General features: G+C 35.4%; 1 protein-coding gene across 1 annotated transcript; it reads left to right on the plus strand.

Moving 5' to 3' along the window:
* The first annotated feature begins 4,292 nt into the window (after positions 1 to 4,292).
* LOC146722978 (uncharacterized) lies at positions 4,293 to 4,907 on the plus strand. Its single transcript, XM_085483378.1, has one exon. It carries the CDS (start codon positions 4,293 to 4,295, stop codon positions 4,905 to 4,907), a length of 615 nt encoding a protein of 204 aa, XP_085339504.1.
* Positions 4,908 to 16,303: the final 11,396 nt, after the last annotated feature.

A 16,303-nucleotide genomic window follows, 5' to 3' on the forward strand; every position in this document is an offset into this window, starting at 1 on the left:
ATCTACTTAAAGAGAGAGAGAGAGAGAGTGTGTGTGTTTCCACACGGACACGCGGCTATACATGACTATTAGTGTGACATTGCTGTATTATTAAATAACGTCAAGACGAGCGTAGTGCCCGGGGCTGTCGCTGCAGCTATGTTGTTTTGCGAATTTTTGCATATTTTATATATACACTTGTGGAGTCTGCGGAAAATCTAAATATCTGGGGATCTTGGGAGAAGATTCAATTATTCAAATAGCGAGAAACTTTTCTTTGAATCTAAATATTTAAAGAAATAAAGAGAGACGTATAAAACTCTTTCTTTATAGCGTAAAAAAATTAATCCATCGCTAACTCGATAATTTCCCGGCTCTCGAAGTTAGATATTGCAAATTCGAAATTTCAAAGATCAAGATTATCCGAAAAAATGAAGGAGAAGCGCGATTTTATAACCACGCTATATCTCTCTCGCTGTAAAATTCGGATGAACGAAAAACACCGCGGAGCTTCAGCTAATAATAATATAACGTGTAGGCTACTCAAATGTATATAAGTTAAGTCTATATTGTGTATGTATAAGGGACGAAACACGAAAACAAAAGTAGTGGGAGAAAGCGCTGGAGAGCGGGAGCTCGAGAATTGTAGACTCGAGTCGAGCTAAGACGGTGAGCAGAGTAGGCCGAAAATTTAGAAGCTCGAGATAATTGTTAAACTTGGTAATATTGAGACATGCCATTCTGATCTACAATAGTTATCTGAGAGCGCGAGAACAAGTATTTTTATTATTAACAATAAATTCTGTGAGTGAGAAATTAATGTAAATTTGAGTCAATATATATACATTTACATCTTTCTTATCCTGAAAATTTCCTACAGCCGTAAGTTAAAAATTCAGAAGTGGGATACGAGTGCTTGCTCGACTCGGAACTTTTAATACGGAACGGTAAAAAATAATAATTGTGATTTTGTTGGATTGTAAATCGTGAAATTGTTGTCGATTCGAGAAGGAATTAAGATTAAGTTTGCGACCAAACTGATTCCAGTTTTTTCTGGGAAGGAAGGAGAGAATGTATACAAATGTTTGTACAGAATTTAAAGTGTTGCCCGTCTATACCATCTTCGGGACGATATTATATTTTTGGCGGCAGTGTCACAGTTGAAGGACAGATCTCTGGACTGGTATAATCGCCAGAATTTAGATGATGTAGCAACCTGGGAGGACTTCAGGGACTGTATCGAGAAACATTTCGAGGTCAAGGAATCCTATACGGCTACTTTGGCAAGGATCGCTCAGAGAACATGGAGGTCACATTCCGAAAAATTTGCTGACTATGCGGAAGATAAGTTAACGCTTATGCAGACTCTTACTCTGTCAGAAAGAGAAAAAATTGATTTATTAGCCGATGGAGTCAAAGATCCGGTACTTAGGAAGCTCGTGTTGAGCACGTGGATATCGAAAATTCCCGACTTTATCGAGCATGTTAGAAGAATAACAGAGGATACAATCATCCCGAAAAACAAAGATTTGAATAACAGCCGATTTGGAGGTCGTGGGAATCCAGTAAATAGAAATCAGACAGTGCGACCCGTAAGTGCCGAAAAGACGTGCTTCAGCTGTAAACAGCCTGGCCATATATCAAGAGATTGTACACAAAGGAAAATCACGTGTTTCAAGTGTGGAATGGAGGGACACATCAGCGCGGCGTGCCCTGGCAGGACAGCGAGGAGCGCGAGTCACGTGATCATGCAGGGGCGGACGACACAGGAGGACAATGCCTCTGGAGGAAGTCTGGAGGTGAATGCGTTGAATCTAGCGATTAAAGACGATGCGTGCGTTGAGATAAAATCGATTAGCAACCCCCACGTAAGTCTCAAAGCGTTGATAGACACGGGCAGTTCGGTGAGTCTTATCCGTAATTCTACTTATAAAAAATTGTTTCCGAATAAAGAAAGTTTTAAAATATTTAATAATATTAATTTAAAGGGCGTGAACGGTTCGGCAATTTCTATTTTTGGAAAAATGTATGATCAAATTGCGATGCCGGATATATCTAACTCTTGGTTCGATGTAGAATTATTTATTGTCGACGATAAAACTATGGAATACGATGTATTGGTGGGTCGGCAGTTTTTTATAAATTCTAATATTAAATTAATATATAATCAGGGAATATTTATTTTTGAAAAAGAAAAAAATTTGGAAGACAGTATACACGCAATATTAGCTATAGAGGTAGAAAAAGTAGATAAATATGATCAAATTGAGGCTAAGTTAAAAGCCGACGTTCCCTTTTCCGCAAGAAAGAAATTGATTGAGATATTTAGATCGGTTGACGAAAAGAAAATTGCGTCGGTTCAAGATGATTATAGCGTAAAGTTAAATATAAAAGATGATTCGCTGTTTCGTTTCGCGCCCCGAAGATTATCGTATACCGAGAAAAAAGAACTGGACGAAATAATCGATGATTTACTGAAAAGAGAAATTATTAAGCCAAGCATCTCTCCCTATTGCTCGCGTGCCATTTTAGTCCCGAAGCGTAACGGCCAGAAAAGGATGTGCATAGATTTACGACCATTAAATCAGCGCGTACACCCGCAGAAGTACCCTTTTCCGATTGTCGAGGACCATCTAGATAGACTATATGGAAAGAAGTTTTTTATCAAATTAGACCTTAAAGATAGTTTTCATCAAATAAAAATTCATCCGGAATTTACAAAATATTTCGCCTTTGCAACTCCAAGTGGTCAATATGAGTATCTGCGTTTGCCTTTTGGCTTTTCGGAGGCACCCGCGGAGTTCCAGAAGCGTATATTGCATGTTTTCAATGATTTGATACGGAAAAATAAAGTGTTAATTTATATTGATGATTTGCTAATTGCTTCTGTTGATGTCGAAGAGGGTCTCGCGATATTGGAGGAGGTCCTGATACGGTTAAAGGAATACGGACTTGAATTGAATCTGGCTAAATGCTCGTTTCTTGATAGAGAAATAGAATATCTGGGATACTTAATATCGGAAAATGGTATAACTTTGTGCAAGCGTCATGTGCAGGCAATCATGGAATTTCCACAACCACAAAATGTAAAAGAGATGCAAGGTTTTCTCGGTTTATGTAATTATTTTCGACGATTTATTTGCGATTTTTCAATAAAAACTGTTCCGCTTCAAAATTTGTTAAAAAAGGATGTACCGTTTATTTTTGATGACGAGTGCAATAAAGCATTTATGCGTTTAAAAGAAGAATTAGCATCCCCCCCCCCCGTATTGTGTATATATAATCCTATAGCGGAAACTGAATTGCATTCCGACGCAAGTAGTTTGGGTTTCGGAGCAATTCTGCTGCAGAAGCAGGCCGACGGTCGATTCGGGCCGATAGCTTACTTTAGTAAAGCTACATCTGAAGTTGAGAAAAAATACCATAGCTTCGAACTTGAGACTCTAGCCATTGTTAAGGCTATAGAACGTTTTCATGTTTATTTACAAGGCATAAATTTTACTATAATTACGGACTGCAACTCGCTAGTGCTTGCTATGAAAAAGATTAATATTAATCCGCGAATTGCTCGTTGGAGCTTGCTGTTGCAGAATTACCGCTTTGAATTGAAACATCGGTCATCGAATAAAATGATCCATGTTGATTGTCTAAGCCGTGTTGTAATGAATGTAAATTTTGTATCCATTGAGGACGAACTCATGTATAAACAATTGATGGATCCAAAACTAAAAGGAATAGCTACGGAGCTTGAATTTAAAGAAAATAATTATTTTTCGTTGGTTGATGGTTTGTTGTTTAAAAATTATAAAGATAAGCCTTTATTTGTAATTCCGGAGAATATGATAAATAGCGTTATTAAAATTTATCATGACGATATGGGCCATGTAGGAGCTGATAAGACAATTCGTGGAATACTAGGGCATTACTGGTTTCCCGGAATGAAATGGAAAATAAAGCAATACATCGATAACTGCGTTAAGTGTTTAAGTTGCTCTATTGCGTCCGGGAAAAAAGAGGGCGAAATGCAATTAGTTGAGAGTTGTACGAAGCCTATGCAGATTTTGCATGTAGACCATTTTGGGCCACTCGAAGTAAGGAAAAAATTTAAGTATATTTTGATAATAATCGATTCTTTTACAAAGTATGTGTGGCTTTACCCATGTAGATCGACTACGACCGAAGAGGTTGTTAAACATTTTGATTCGCTATTTTGTGCATTTGGCCTTCCGACAAAAATAATCAGTGACCGCGGAACGGCATTTTCATCTAAGCTTTTTGCAGAATTCGTGAGGTCTAATGAGGTGGTACACACCATGACTGCGGTGGCCTCGCCATGGGCAAACGGTCAGGTGGAGCGAGTAAACCGTTTCCTTAAATCGACATTAGCTAAAATGATTGAAAAACCCGACGAATGGAAAAAAAATTTGGGAAAAGCCCAATACGTTATAAATAATACAGTGAATAGAGCGATCAATACTACGCCTAGTCGATTGTTATTAGGTTTTGAACAAAGAAATAAAAATTGTGACGAGTTAAAACAATTTATTGACGAACTAATTGAAGTTGACAAAAATTTTGTAGAAGAACGAGCTAAATTAAGAGATGCGGCGGACGTGGCGAGCAGAGCGCTTAAAGAGTATAATAAGGCTCAGTACGACAAGCGTCATAAGAAACCGACGAAATATTGTGAAGGCGATCTGGTGTTGATAAGGGTCTTGCAGCATAAGCCGGGCACGAATAAAAAACTGTTACCGAAGTACAAAGGCCCCTATCAAATTAAAAAAATTTTACGTAATAAACGTTATGTTGTTACTGATATACCGGGCTATAGTCAAGCATCGAGACCCTTAAATACCATATTGTCGGCGGACAAAATTAAAAAATGGATTAAGATAGCTAGCGATGATGTTCTCGAAGCGGAAAAATAGTTCGAGACGAACTAGCGTCAGGACGGCCGAAGCTGTAGGCTACTCAAATGTATATAAGTTAAGTCTATATTGTGTATGTATAAGGGACGAAACACGAAAACAAAAGTAGTGGGAGAAAGCGCTGGAGAGCGGGAGCTCGAGAATTGTAGACTCGAGTCGAGCTAAGACGGTGAGCAGAGTAGGCCGAAAATTTAGAAGCTCGAGATAATTGTTAAACTTGGTAATATTGAGACATGCCATTCTGATCTACAATAGTTATCTGAGAGCGCGAGAACAAGTATTTTTATTATTAACAATAAATTCTGTGAGTGAGAAATTAATGTAAATTTGAGTCAATATATATACATTTACATCTTTCTTATCCTGAAAATTTCCTACAAACGTGAACATAATGTGAGTTTCGATCATGATTTCGAGCGCGGCGCGTTAAGCTCGACTCCTCGTACATGTGTGCAGCTTCGCCGACCATGCATTAAAGATCATAGACAGATCCTGGTCGTTTTCCGAGACGACGCGACGCGAAGGGAAGGAACGTGGATGCTGCGCGAAGCAACCACTGTTCGTCTTCTCTCCATCCGCCACTTAACGCAACACATCATGCGGTATGCAGGCAGAGCTGCGCGAGCAAGCAAGCATGACACCAGCCAATCGCGCAGAATTACGTGGCGAGAGGGAGCGAGAAGGGGAGGGCCTCCCTTCGAGGGTGAGGAAGAGCAGAAAAAGGGAGAGAGAGAGAGAGAATCCTGCGCGTGCCTCGGGGCGAAATCTTGGGCCTCGCGTGCCCAGGCATGGCCTCGTCTCACTCTTCGGTCTTCACGGTCAGAGGTCATCCTCGAGCACGAGCCACCTTCGGGTTCTCAACTTCCTCCCTCGCGAGAGTCGGCCACGCCGACAATCTCTCTTGCCGCGACTCGGCGGTAGGGATGGGCGATTTTTTTCAAAGAATCGATTTTTTTAATCGATCTAGATCGAAAAAATCGATCCATCGAAAATCGATTTTTTAATTTAATTTTAAAGAATATTAAATATTATTCCAAATAATTGCGCAATTTTTTATTATAATTTTTGTACATGTTGTACATTTAGTACCACCATGTGAATTTTTTATAAAATATTGCCATACACTACTTTTCACTTTACCCATTTCAAACTTTTCGCTCGTTCTTTTAATGCCTTTTATAACCTTTCTCAGATAGCTTTAAATAAATAAGGAAGAGATGCCAATAATATCACGTGATTAACATCACTAGCTCTGTGATCGGTTGACAGCTGACACGAGCTGGTCATACATGATCCTATTATCTCTCTCTCTCTTATTCTCGAAGATCTCTGAGTCTTTTTTACAATACGTCGTATGTCGCAGTCAAATGACGAAAGTCAATGATCCAATGAGAACTCGTGTTCCAACATCCGACTGTGACATATGACGTAATGAAAAACGGACCTAATGCAAAAGGCCTAACATAACTATAGAATCGATCTCTAGATTGAAGAATCGATTCATTGGATTAATCAAAGCTGTAGAATTGATCTTAAAAATCGAAAATCGGATACAAAAGAATCGATTCTTCAAAATATCGATTCAAGATTGCCCATCCCTACTCGGCGGAGGCTCGAAATTTGCGGTGCTCGATATTGATGAATCCGAAAATTAGAATCGCAATCGGTTTCAGTTTATCTTCTACTGATGTGCGTGAATCGTGGAAAAGCCGGTTTCTCATATCGCTAGATTGTTCTCCTCTCTCACTCTCTTATGCATAAAATTGCGTTTAATATTGTTTTATCATTTATACTTGTCGTGTGTTGTTATTCTTCAAACATCAGCTATTCGGTTTATTTTTCACTTCAACATCTTTCCGATATTTTAAGAATTATTATATTTTGAAATCCGAATTATTATATTTTAAAATTATATTTACAGTTTTGCTGTAAGCTTCTCTTTTCAATATTTATTTTCTGCTCATTTGAGGTATACAAACTAGAAGTTCGAATTTTCTAAATAAATTAATCCTAATCGAAATACTTTAAAATTCATAAATGTAAGAAAATTGAGATTGAAAATGCAAGTAAAATTTCGGGTCATTGAACGACTAATTTTAATAACTAACAACAAATATTTAATCGTGGTAGTATCTTGATGAACGGAGATAAAAATTAAATTTATCGTGACATGATAAAACGTCATTTAGCGTACGATATTCATTTAAATTAAAAAAAAATACAATCAGAGGAAGAACAGTTTATAAATAAATATTTAATTAAATTGTTTATATTTATTTTGTTGGGTGGAATTGTAACTGCAACAGCTCTGAGCGATTGAACTTCTGGTGTGCGTGATTGAATCATTTGTATGTCGCCAGAAGGTGATAAATTAACGAAAAATTCAAATTATTTTACAAAATTTTTTTAGAATAACTGTTGCGTAATTAAAAGTTTTTTTTTCAAATTATTCATATACATACACATATGCAATTTAAATACAAATATAAGAAATTAAGTCCAACATGCCAGTCTATTAATACATAATATCGCCTGTCGCAATCAATTTTCGTAAACGACGCAATCTGCCTCGATAAATATAATTACACATCGGAATGATCCTTGAATATTTTAGAAAAATGGATAAAGAACCGATGGCGAGGGTCAGGAAAGGGCGCTTTTTGCACAACGATAATGGCAATGTCTGCCGCGTTAAATCGAATTAACCATAGGTTGATGCGTCAAGTACCCTGGCATTTTCTGCCTTTTCACGTGAGAAACGGAAAACCTTTATGTCGCCGGAGATAACGCGCGCTACTCGTGGCCTTCGCTTTACGCGTACTAATTGAGTTGGATGCGGAATTTGCGTAATTACATATTCCGAGAGGTCGAAAAAGCGCGGGCCACTTTCGGGCGGTTCGCGCGCCTCGTCGATTTACGGTTTGTTGATATGAACTGGTTCGCGAATGAGCACGCGCGAACGTATAAAGTCGAAGGTACATTTTGCCGTTAACGCGACGTTATTTCCTATAAGCAAATATCCCAATAACTTTATTTGAATTATCAATTTTTTTATTTAAAAAACTGCCCGAAGTGGTTTATATTTATAAATCTTTCCTTATCAATTTTTTTTTCAAATACGCACAAATAAATTGATGATTTTATTTTTATCTCTTCTCAAACGTAGCATCTTGATATTACAGATTCGCTTATACGAAATCTATAAGACAAATATTATCTAAATCAATTTACGACTTTTGATTTACACGATGAATCGCATTTATACATGCGATTGATCTTGAGAGTTTTATTTTAAATGAAGCAATGGAAAACGCGTGAAATATATATCAAATAGCAGTGTAAATGTATCACCTGATGGTGAACTTCTAGTTATTTATTAATATATATTGACATTGTGAATCCATGAAAACATATTTTTAAAATCTGTCTCTTCAGGAATTATTTCTACAACACTAACTCTTTTGCCACGTGTGTATATATAATTTTTTTTATCACTTGGGATGTAGAATTATCGGGAGATCTCATAGCGATTGATAGACAGACAGGAATAATAGTAATTACGGTATACCACAAAGCGAAGCTCTTGAGAAGACCACATTAAGCGATTTCGAAAGATCTCTGCGCGCAACAATCATTAACAAAAGTCTTATACGAGCCCGTTCGCAGGATCGAACGCTCATTTATTTTGCTTAATAACCGCAAATTATAGGTTATTGCGACTTCATGGCCTACAACTTCTATAGATTTAAGTGAGGTAATGTGGCATTCCGTAACCTTGACGGCATCTAACACGCGCTTACAGATCCTCATCGACTTTGTATCTTGTCTGAAATAAGCAAAGTTATGAGCGTTACATTTTCGCCGTGTCACTCGTATGGAATAATTTAAATCGAGGTCGATAATCAATAATTCAAAAATAGAAATGCTCCTCTTCTCAATCTACGAAATAATTTTTTAATTTAAATCACTGTATTTTTATAGGTTTATTATACTATATTTCATATAATATTAAATTCTCACATATATTGTATTAAAACTGTCCATTGCATTTGATTTAACAAACCGGATGAATTGGAAAATCTAATGCATAATTTTGCAAGTTAATTCAAACTGATATATAACATTTAACTTTCCTTTTTTTTATTAATATATATTTAATTCTGTTTCTCTCGAAAAACCAAAACTAAAATATTTAAAGCAGTAAACTACTGCAAGACATCGCTCATTGTAATATTCTACTTTAGCTGTTACATACCTGTTTCCTTTTTCTTGTCAAGCATGCAAACACACAGAGGAAACAAATTTTTCACATTTTTTGCCATGTCTGCTACTGTTCTTGCAACCATGCTTAAGTAACATTTTTATTCTCATGTAAAAGATATAGTATCAACTTTAAAATATACTCGTGTGTTTAAAATATAAAAAGTCTCTTTTAAATTAGAAGAAAATGTTTAAAAGATTATATTTATACTATTCTCTTACAACCACGTGCAAACGTTTAAAAATGAATATGAATGTACAGAAAAGAAATGCGATATTACATTATATTTATCATATTATAATATATTCACATTTTCTTTAATCATTATTTATTAGCGCAAATAAACTTATATCCATCTATAACGACATGGCAGGCGCATTATTCATATTACATATAGATCGTTTTCTACGATATCTTTCTTAATGATCAAAGTCATAGTAAATTTCTGGGAAATGATGTTAAATCATAGATCCGGTTTGAGATGATGATAAAACGCTGGGAAAGCTTGAACCGGTTCTCGCATGATAGATATCCAGTTCTTGTTGGAAAGCCGATTTTTTCAGTTGGATATCAGGAAAGCGAAACAAACTTCTATGCAATATTGAGATATTAATTTATAAGTCTTAATAATAGTTATAAAAAGATTTTTACATTAATTCTAATTTTAAAAAAAGAAGAAAAAAGTGATACTGTTCTTACTTGGAAATAATGTACTAGTAAGACGTAATTTTCTCAGGATAATGATATAGAATATTTGATCAACTCTTTCGTAAAACATATACGTATTAAATATCATTAACTTGTAAGGACACAATTAAATTTAATAGTAATTATTAATTTATGGATAATGTCACGTATATTTCTTTTTTTTCGAAAGAATAGCTATTATCCATCGCGCGCGCTAGATAATTCTCAGACGTTGAAGATATAGAAGAACTCTATATCTCTTCATGTTTCTCTCGGAAACTAACTGGGTATATATCTTCAGTAGTCGGTAATGTAGTCGGTAAGCAGGATTTCTGTACTATGTAGGAAGATTCAACAGAAACAGGAGATCATGGACCATTTCCCAGCAGATGACTCCAGCATCCGCTACTGCTGGCGGGTAGGCAGTTCAAGCTTTATCGACCATAAAAAGATTATGAAAAGCTTTTGGCTTCGACATATTTACGCTTATATCTGCAAAATAGATGCTCTTTCATTCAAGTCGTATCATCTTCAAATCAATTATCAAATCTCTTATCTTTGAATTATATAATTAATATAGTTTTTTTTATTTCTTCTGAATAAAAGTTTTTCATATATCAGTTGTTTTAGGACAAACAACAATAACAAATAATATTACAGGCATTTTTATACCTAAATTCAGATTAAATGTGTAGATTAATCTCATTCTTCCAAATCGACTTTACATACTTTAGGAGAAGTTTGAGAGCTTCTTTACAAATTTTAATGAAGGATAGGAAGGTCATTATAAATATTAATTTCGTTATGAACTAGTCCATTTTAATTTTAATTTTATTTTTAAAAGTTATCATAAATATTGCAATAATTTACTTTCGTGTGCTTAATTTGATTAAAAATATTGTATTACAAGAAAAAGTCTATACTTGATAAATATTATAATGAATAAAATAAAATTGATGATCAAGGTTTCGAAATTATTGTGCGAGTGACTTTTTCTTATAATAAAATAATGTAATCTTTAAAATTGGGCATTACATATATAATTTCTGATTAAGTGCACTACGCGCGCTATTAATGATCTGCGATTACTACATCAGCAGTAAGGCTAATACATGCAAATCACTCACGACTATTGTGCCTCTTGTAATCCGTCGTCGTTTCTTTCGTCATTGGATGCTAGATAGTAATACAAATGAAGTGAGATATCACAATTTTTGTCTGACCATCAGCAACATTGCCCGCTCGACAAAGAGAGTTGCGCGAAGCTAAGAGGCAAAACATTTAATGAGGCAATTCACCGTGCATACATTGCGCATCTCGCAAGATAAGGAATGATAAGTGCAATTATACATATATGTCGATCCAGTCGGTCTTCGTTCAAGTTTATGATTAATTATCGTACAGAAATTAAGTTCTGTATTTCTTTCCTACGTTTAAAATTATATGGCCTTCCTTTCTTTTGGAATTGTAGAAAGGAGCTCTTTTTATAGTTTAGAAAGTACGCGTTCAACTTTTTACTTCGATTCATAAATGATATAAAATCTCAAAAAAATTATGAATATTGTCTCGCAGTTTTTACGAAGAATAAAAAATTCTCGATATATTTCATCAATTGTATTACACTTCCATATCGCACTTTATAAATATAAATGATATATTTTTTACTTATTCAGAATCATATACATTACATATATGATACATTGTAAATCGTTCCATTGACGAATTATCTTTTTTCGAACTAAAGTATCCTATCTGACAGATAAGTGACGTTAGCTTTTGGGGGAACCCTCGATTGTCGACAAACATGTGTGCGTATGTGTGACACGTATATCGACGTATATATGCATATAGTCGTACAGATTACACGAGCCTATATCGGGACCCTCGGCTGCATTGTGCTCCATCCAGGAAGGAAGGAGCACTATACATGCTTCATCTCGCCTCACCGAAGGCGGATTCTTCGATGCGTACAATGGCTAACTCAACGTGGATTGAGTTGCACCTTACCAGAGATACCGATGAGACGAAGAATGGCCAATTGTTGGTCGCATTGGCGATGTCGCATCGGACAGCTCCCTCTCTCTCTCTCTTTCTCTCCCGAGATTTTACACGCAGATATATAGTGGTGCGAGAGACGCCTTCCTCTCCTCTGTTGGAGGACTTTTTTCCTCGCGTGCGCCGGGATAAGGGCAAAGACATCTTCTACCGTTACCGGCGATGCTATCTCCTTATTGACAGAGGTTGTACGCGGAACGAGAAATTTTTAATTAGCCTGGAGCACTTTGATTAAATCTCGTCGCGTAATTACGTTGGCGGATCCTGCACGCCACATATTTACGACGAGTTATAAAATTACATTTTTTTATACTCGAGCACGTGTAAAGAATTAGTACGCATCACATCTACGAATAAAAGATTTATTATGGAAGATTAAGAATTGGTGTGTTTCTCAAAAAAAAAACACTAGGAACTAAAAAAGGAGAAATAATTCATCTTATTTCCCTAAAAAGGTAATCGTCTTCATATCTTATCTAACACCTTTTTAAGATACAATAATTAATTATTGAAGACATGTGATACTACGTGCTCTTCACATATATGATTCCAACGACTTGATTCGCCTGATTTATACTAGACATTCATAACATATGTATTTACGTGTGCTCGCATTATATTCGTTCAACCGTAAACCCCATAATCGAAGGAATTATCTCTTCATTTAAAGTTTAGGAATAAATTGTTAAAATAAAATTTTAGTATGCGAATCCGATTAATTGGAGTAATGCTGCAGTTTTCATCTCGCTACATTACTTATGATATGATATATTTTATTCGGGCAGCTGCGTAAGTTAATTTACATTACATATAGCGCGAGAAATCATTGCGTGATCGCTTCTATCGCGTTAAAATAGTCACGCAATAAATATTAACGAAGAACCGTAAAAATATTTGTGATCTTAATTAATTCACACTCGAGCAGAGATCGAATTAACGTTCTGCTCTTCGTTGCGTGTGTAAAGAAGACGAAAAGCAGAGGGAAAAAAGGCATCAGAGATAATTTATACTAAAATAAATATCCACCAAGTTGAAAACTTTTACGAAGAACCCAACTACATCCAATTATATAAGAACGCATCGAAACTTACGAGCAGGCAATATCTCGATGGCACGTTATTATAGGAAGCAGCAGAAAGAGATGCAATCAACGAGTGTTGATTTGCACTTAATGGCGTGACCACTGATCCTTGATGATCCTTAGCATCCAAACGTCATATTCCGATAATTAATCCATCCGGTTTGATACGAGATTTATGAACTTCACGATGTGCTGCTTATGAAATGTTTACATCTATTTAAAATTTAAAATCGACATTCTATTTTAGCTCCATTTTAGATTTCAATTAAGAGAGATTTCTTAATTATTACTACTATAGTTTTAAAAATGTAAGCAAATTTTAACATAATGCAACCTATATTTTGTTATTCACCAATTATAATTGGATATAGAAATTATAATAAATTATAAGAGGCACATAAATTTCTCCAGCATCTTTTATACAAATATTAAAGAAGGCAAACGTTATAATTTCTCAAAATTGCAATTCAGGATAATTTTTCTTTAATTATGTTATTCTAAAAATTATGGAGCAGCGTTCATATGTGCTCTTTCTGGTTCGAACAAAGTTGAAACTAGTTGTTTGAATAGAAATCAAACAAAAAGAAGGCAAACATAAAATAAATTAGGACTGTCGTGGGCAGCGGCGAATTAAGGCTGCCAGCGTAAGTGAGTGTTCCTTTTTTCTCAACGTGTCACTTCTGTCGTCGATCACCGATCTTAAAAAGGAACGCGTACAATCAAATATTTTACGTTGTCAGCCAGTTAGAAAGTCCTGCCTGTCCACCAAGTGAGTGCGGCGAGTCACTCCTCAAAAATGTCACTCATGCATTAATCATGCGTGTTTGCGTGATTCTCTAACGACATCCTATCTCAATGGCTACCGCGTTATGAGAAAACTGAGTTTGTATCTCATCGGGCTCATTGAGCGTTCCAATGTACTTGCCGTGCAAACGCGAATGTATAAGATCCTCGAGAATCGATGCTCTCGTCGCTTAGGCTACATGAGAATACCTGTAGCTACAGAAGTGGTTTCGCAATCAATGAGGGGATAAGCCGACGATCAGTACGCATCTGTCGACGAATGCAAACTCTATGGTAGTCATTTGTGAACAAAGTAGGATTTTTTCAATATCGTTAGTATTTGATCCATATATGTATATGACCCACATAATGCTAAACATCTCCGTCTCTGTGCCCGGGAAATACAATGTTTGCTCTATATAAAGGATATCAGAAAATTAAACGTTGCAAGATTTTTGTTACGCTGTCACAATATCGATTACACAGCTAATTTTTATCAACAGATTTAGATTTATATATAAAAAAATGTTTAAAAGTTTCATTTATTTATTAGAGATATTAAATAGCCATTTCACATATCGAGAAGGATTTATTTTGTGATATTAAATTTTCTGCACGAAACATGATAAAGATTAACGATTATTAATAGAATTATATATTTATTTATTGTGTAATATATGTTGCAATATTTAAAAAGAGCTAAACGGAAATTTCTAAATTTGAGATACAAATAAATAAATCTGATCTGATACATTGAAAGATACAAAAAAAAAGAAGAATGATTTCCGGTAAAACTTTGTTAATAATTGTCAAAGAAAACGATCCTCGGGCTACTCGCGGTGTAATTAAATGTCACGCAAATAATTAAGCCGTTTTCATAATAATTCTTTTATTCGCTCCCAGAGTTTAGATTTCAAGGGGCTTTGTGAATGCTCGTTTATAATTACAATAAAAGCATAAAATAACAGATTATCAATTGTACCACGCGATGCTTTCACATTTATAAAAAAATGCAGAGAGACATGACACATATCTACCATGTAAGTCCGCGAAACGAAACTTTTTTCAGATTTTGTTCAATAATATGAATGTGAAAAAAAATGAAAAAAAATGTTTTATTAGTATAAATTCTGTAAGCTTATTAAAATGACGTTTGCGCTTACAATTAATCGCAATTGTAATATCGCGTGAATATAATCGCATATATCGAAAAAATACGGGAATTCTATATTTAATTAAGAAACGTAACAATACAATAATCTATCATCACTTAATGTACATACAATAATTTGCTAGCTCAATATTATATGAAAAATTCTATATAAATAAAATATTCTTCTTGTGTTCTTCATCTATAATAAAAATTATTCGAGTATAAATGCATATAACAGAACATGAGTGTCGCATAGACTAGTGCATCTATTTATCGAAACTTTACGTATTTTCTCCGAGCATATATAAGCTTGCATACTCGTAGTTATTCATACCACTCACTTACGCGATACAGACATGCTCCGGCAAACCATACCATAATTTCCCTAACCATAACGTTCCCTTTTTTCCGCTCGCCGGATCCTGCGCATGGGGTGGCCCTAATAACGCCGGGAAATAATCGGTCAGGATCCGCGATGGGGTGGGTGGGCTTTCCTTTCCTCTCTCCTTCCCCTACTCTGATCTCGAAATCGCGGGGGAGCGAACGCGGCATACCATTGAAATTAAAAGCCTCGAGGGAGCGAGCACCAAACGGCGTAATTTCTGTCCCGCCCGTGTCATTGGCGGGAAGAGACCGTGATCTCTTCTGTAGCCGAGTAGTGCCACGGTAAATCCTACGCGATTATCCTACGTGTCCGATTGTGCGACTGATGTTAGGGCTCGATTGATATATGAGGAAATGCTCGCAACGTTTTACGAGGATCGCTTTACCGATATAATATAATTGTGCTGATCATTTAAGTGTTGTTAGTATCAGCGCGATAACAAACGAGCACTATTTAGAGATGTCATTAGGTTCTCCATTAAATTGCCATGAAAATTAATACACGAATAAAGATTAAAAATTATGCAATTATTTTCGAAACTTATCTCGCGCGATAAAAATGTAATTTGTTTATTATGAATGGAAAAATCTTATATACATATATATATGTATTTCTTGCTATCGTATACGAGAAATATCCGACAACATGACTTGTACATCTCTACTTCCTACTGCGAAGCGTTATGATTGAACAGATTTAATTGAAAAGAAACCTAAGTTAGTTCTAATTGACTTTTAGAAACTAAAAAGAAGCTGCGATATCACATTCTTAAAGTAAAGTGGCCATATCTAAGTTCTATTCAAAAGCCAATACAAGAGCTTTAGCTTTTCATCGATCAATACAAGTTGAAGCATTGATTATATACGTGTCTTTGTTGGTTTCGAAAGACTACTTATTTTCAGAGTCATTTAGAGAAGCGCTAATCTCTCATGCTTACTCATTTTAATAATTAATTCTCGGAAATATTTTAAAAAAATATTTTAAGCTTTTT

This window comes from Nylanderia fulva, unplaced genomic scaffold, assembly GCF_048542155.1.
Source record: "Nylanderia fulva isolate GAGA-0341 unplaced genomic scaffold, ASM4854215v1 Scaffold25, whole genome shotgun sequence".
NCBI lineage: Eukaryota > Metazoa > Arthropoda > Insecta > Hymenoptera > Formicidae > Nylanderia > Nylanderia fulva.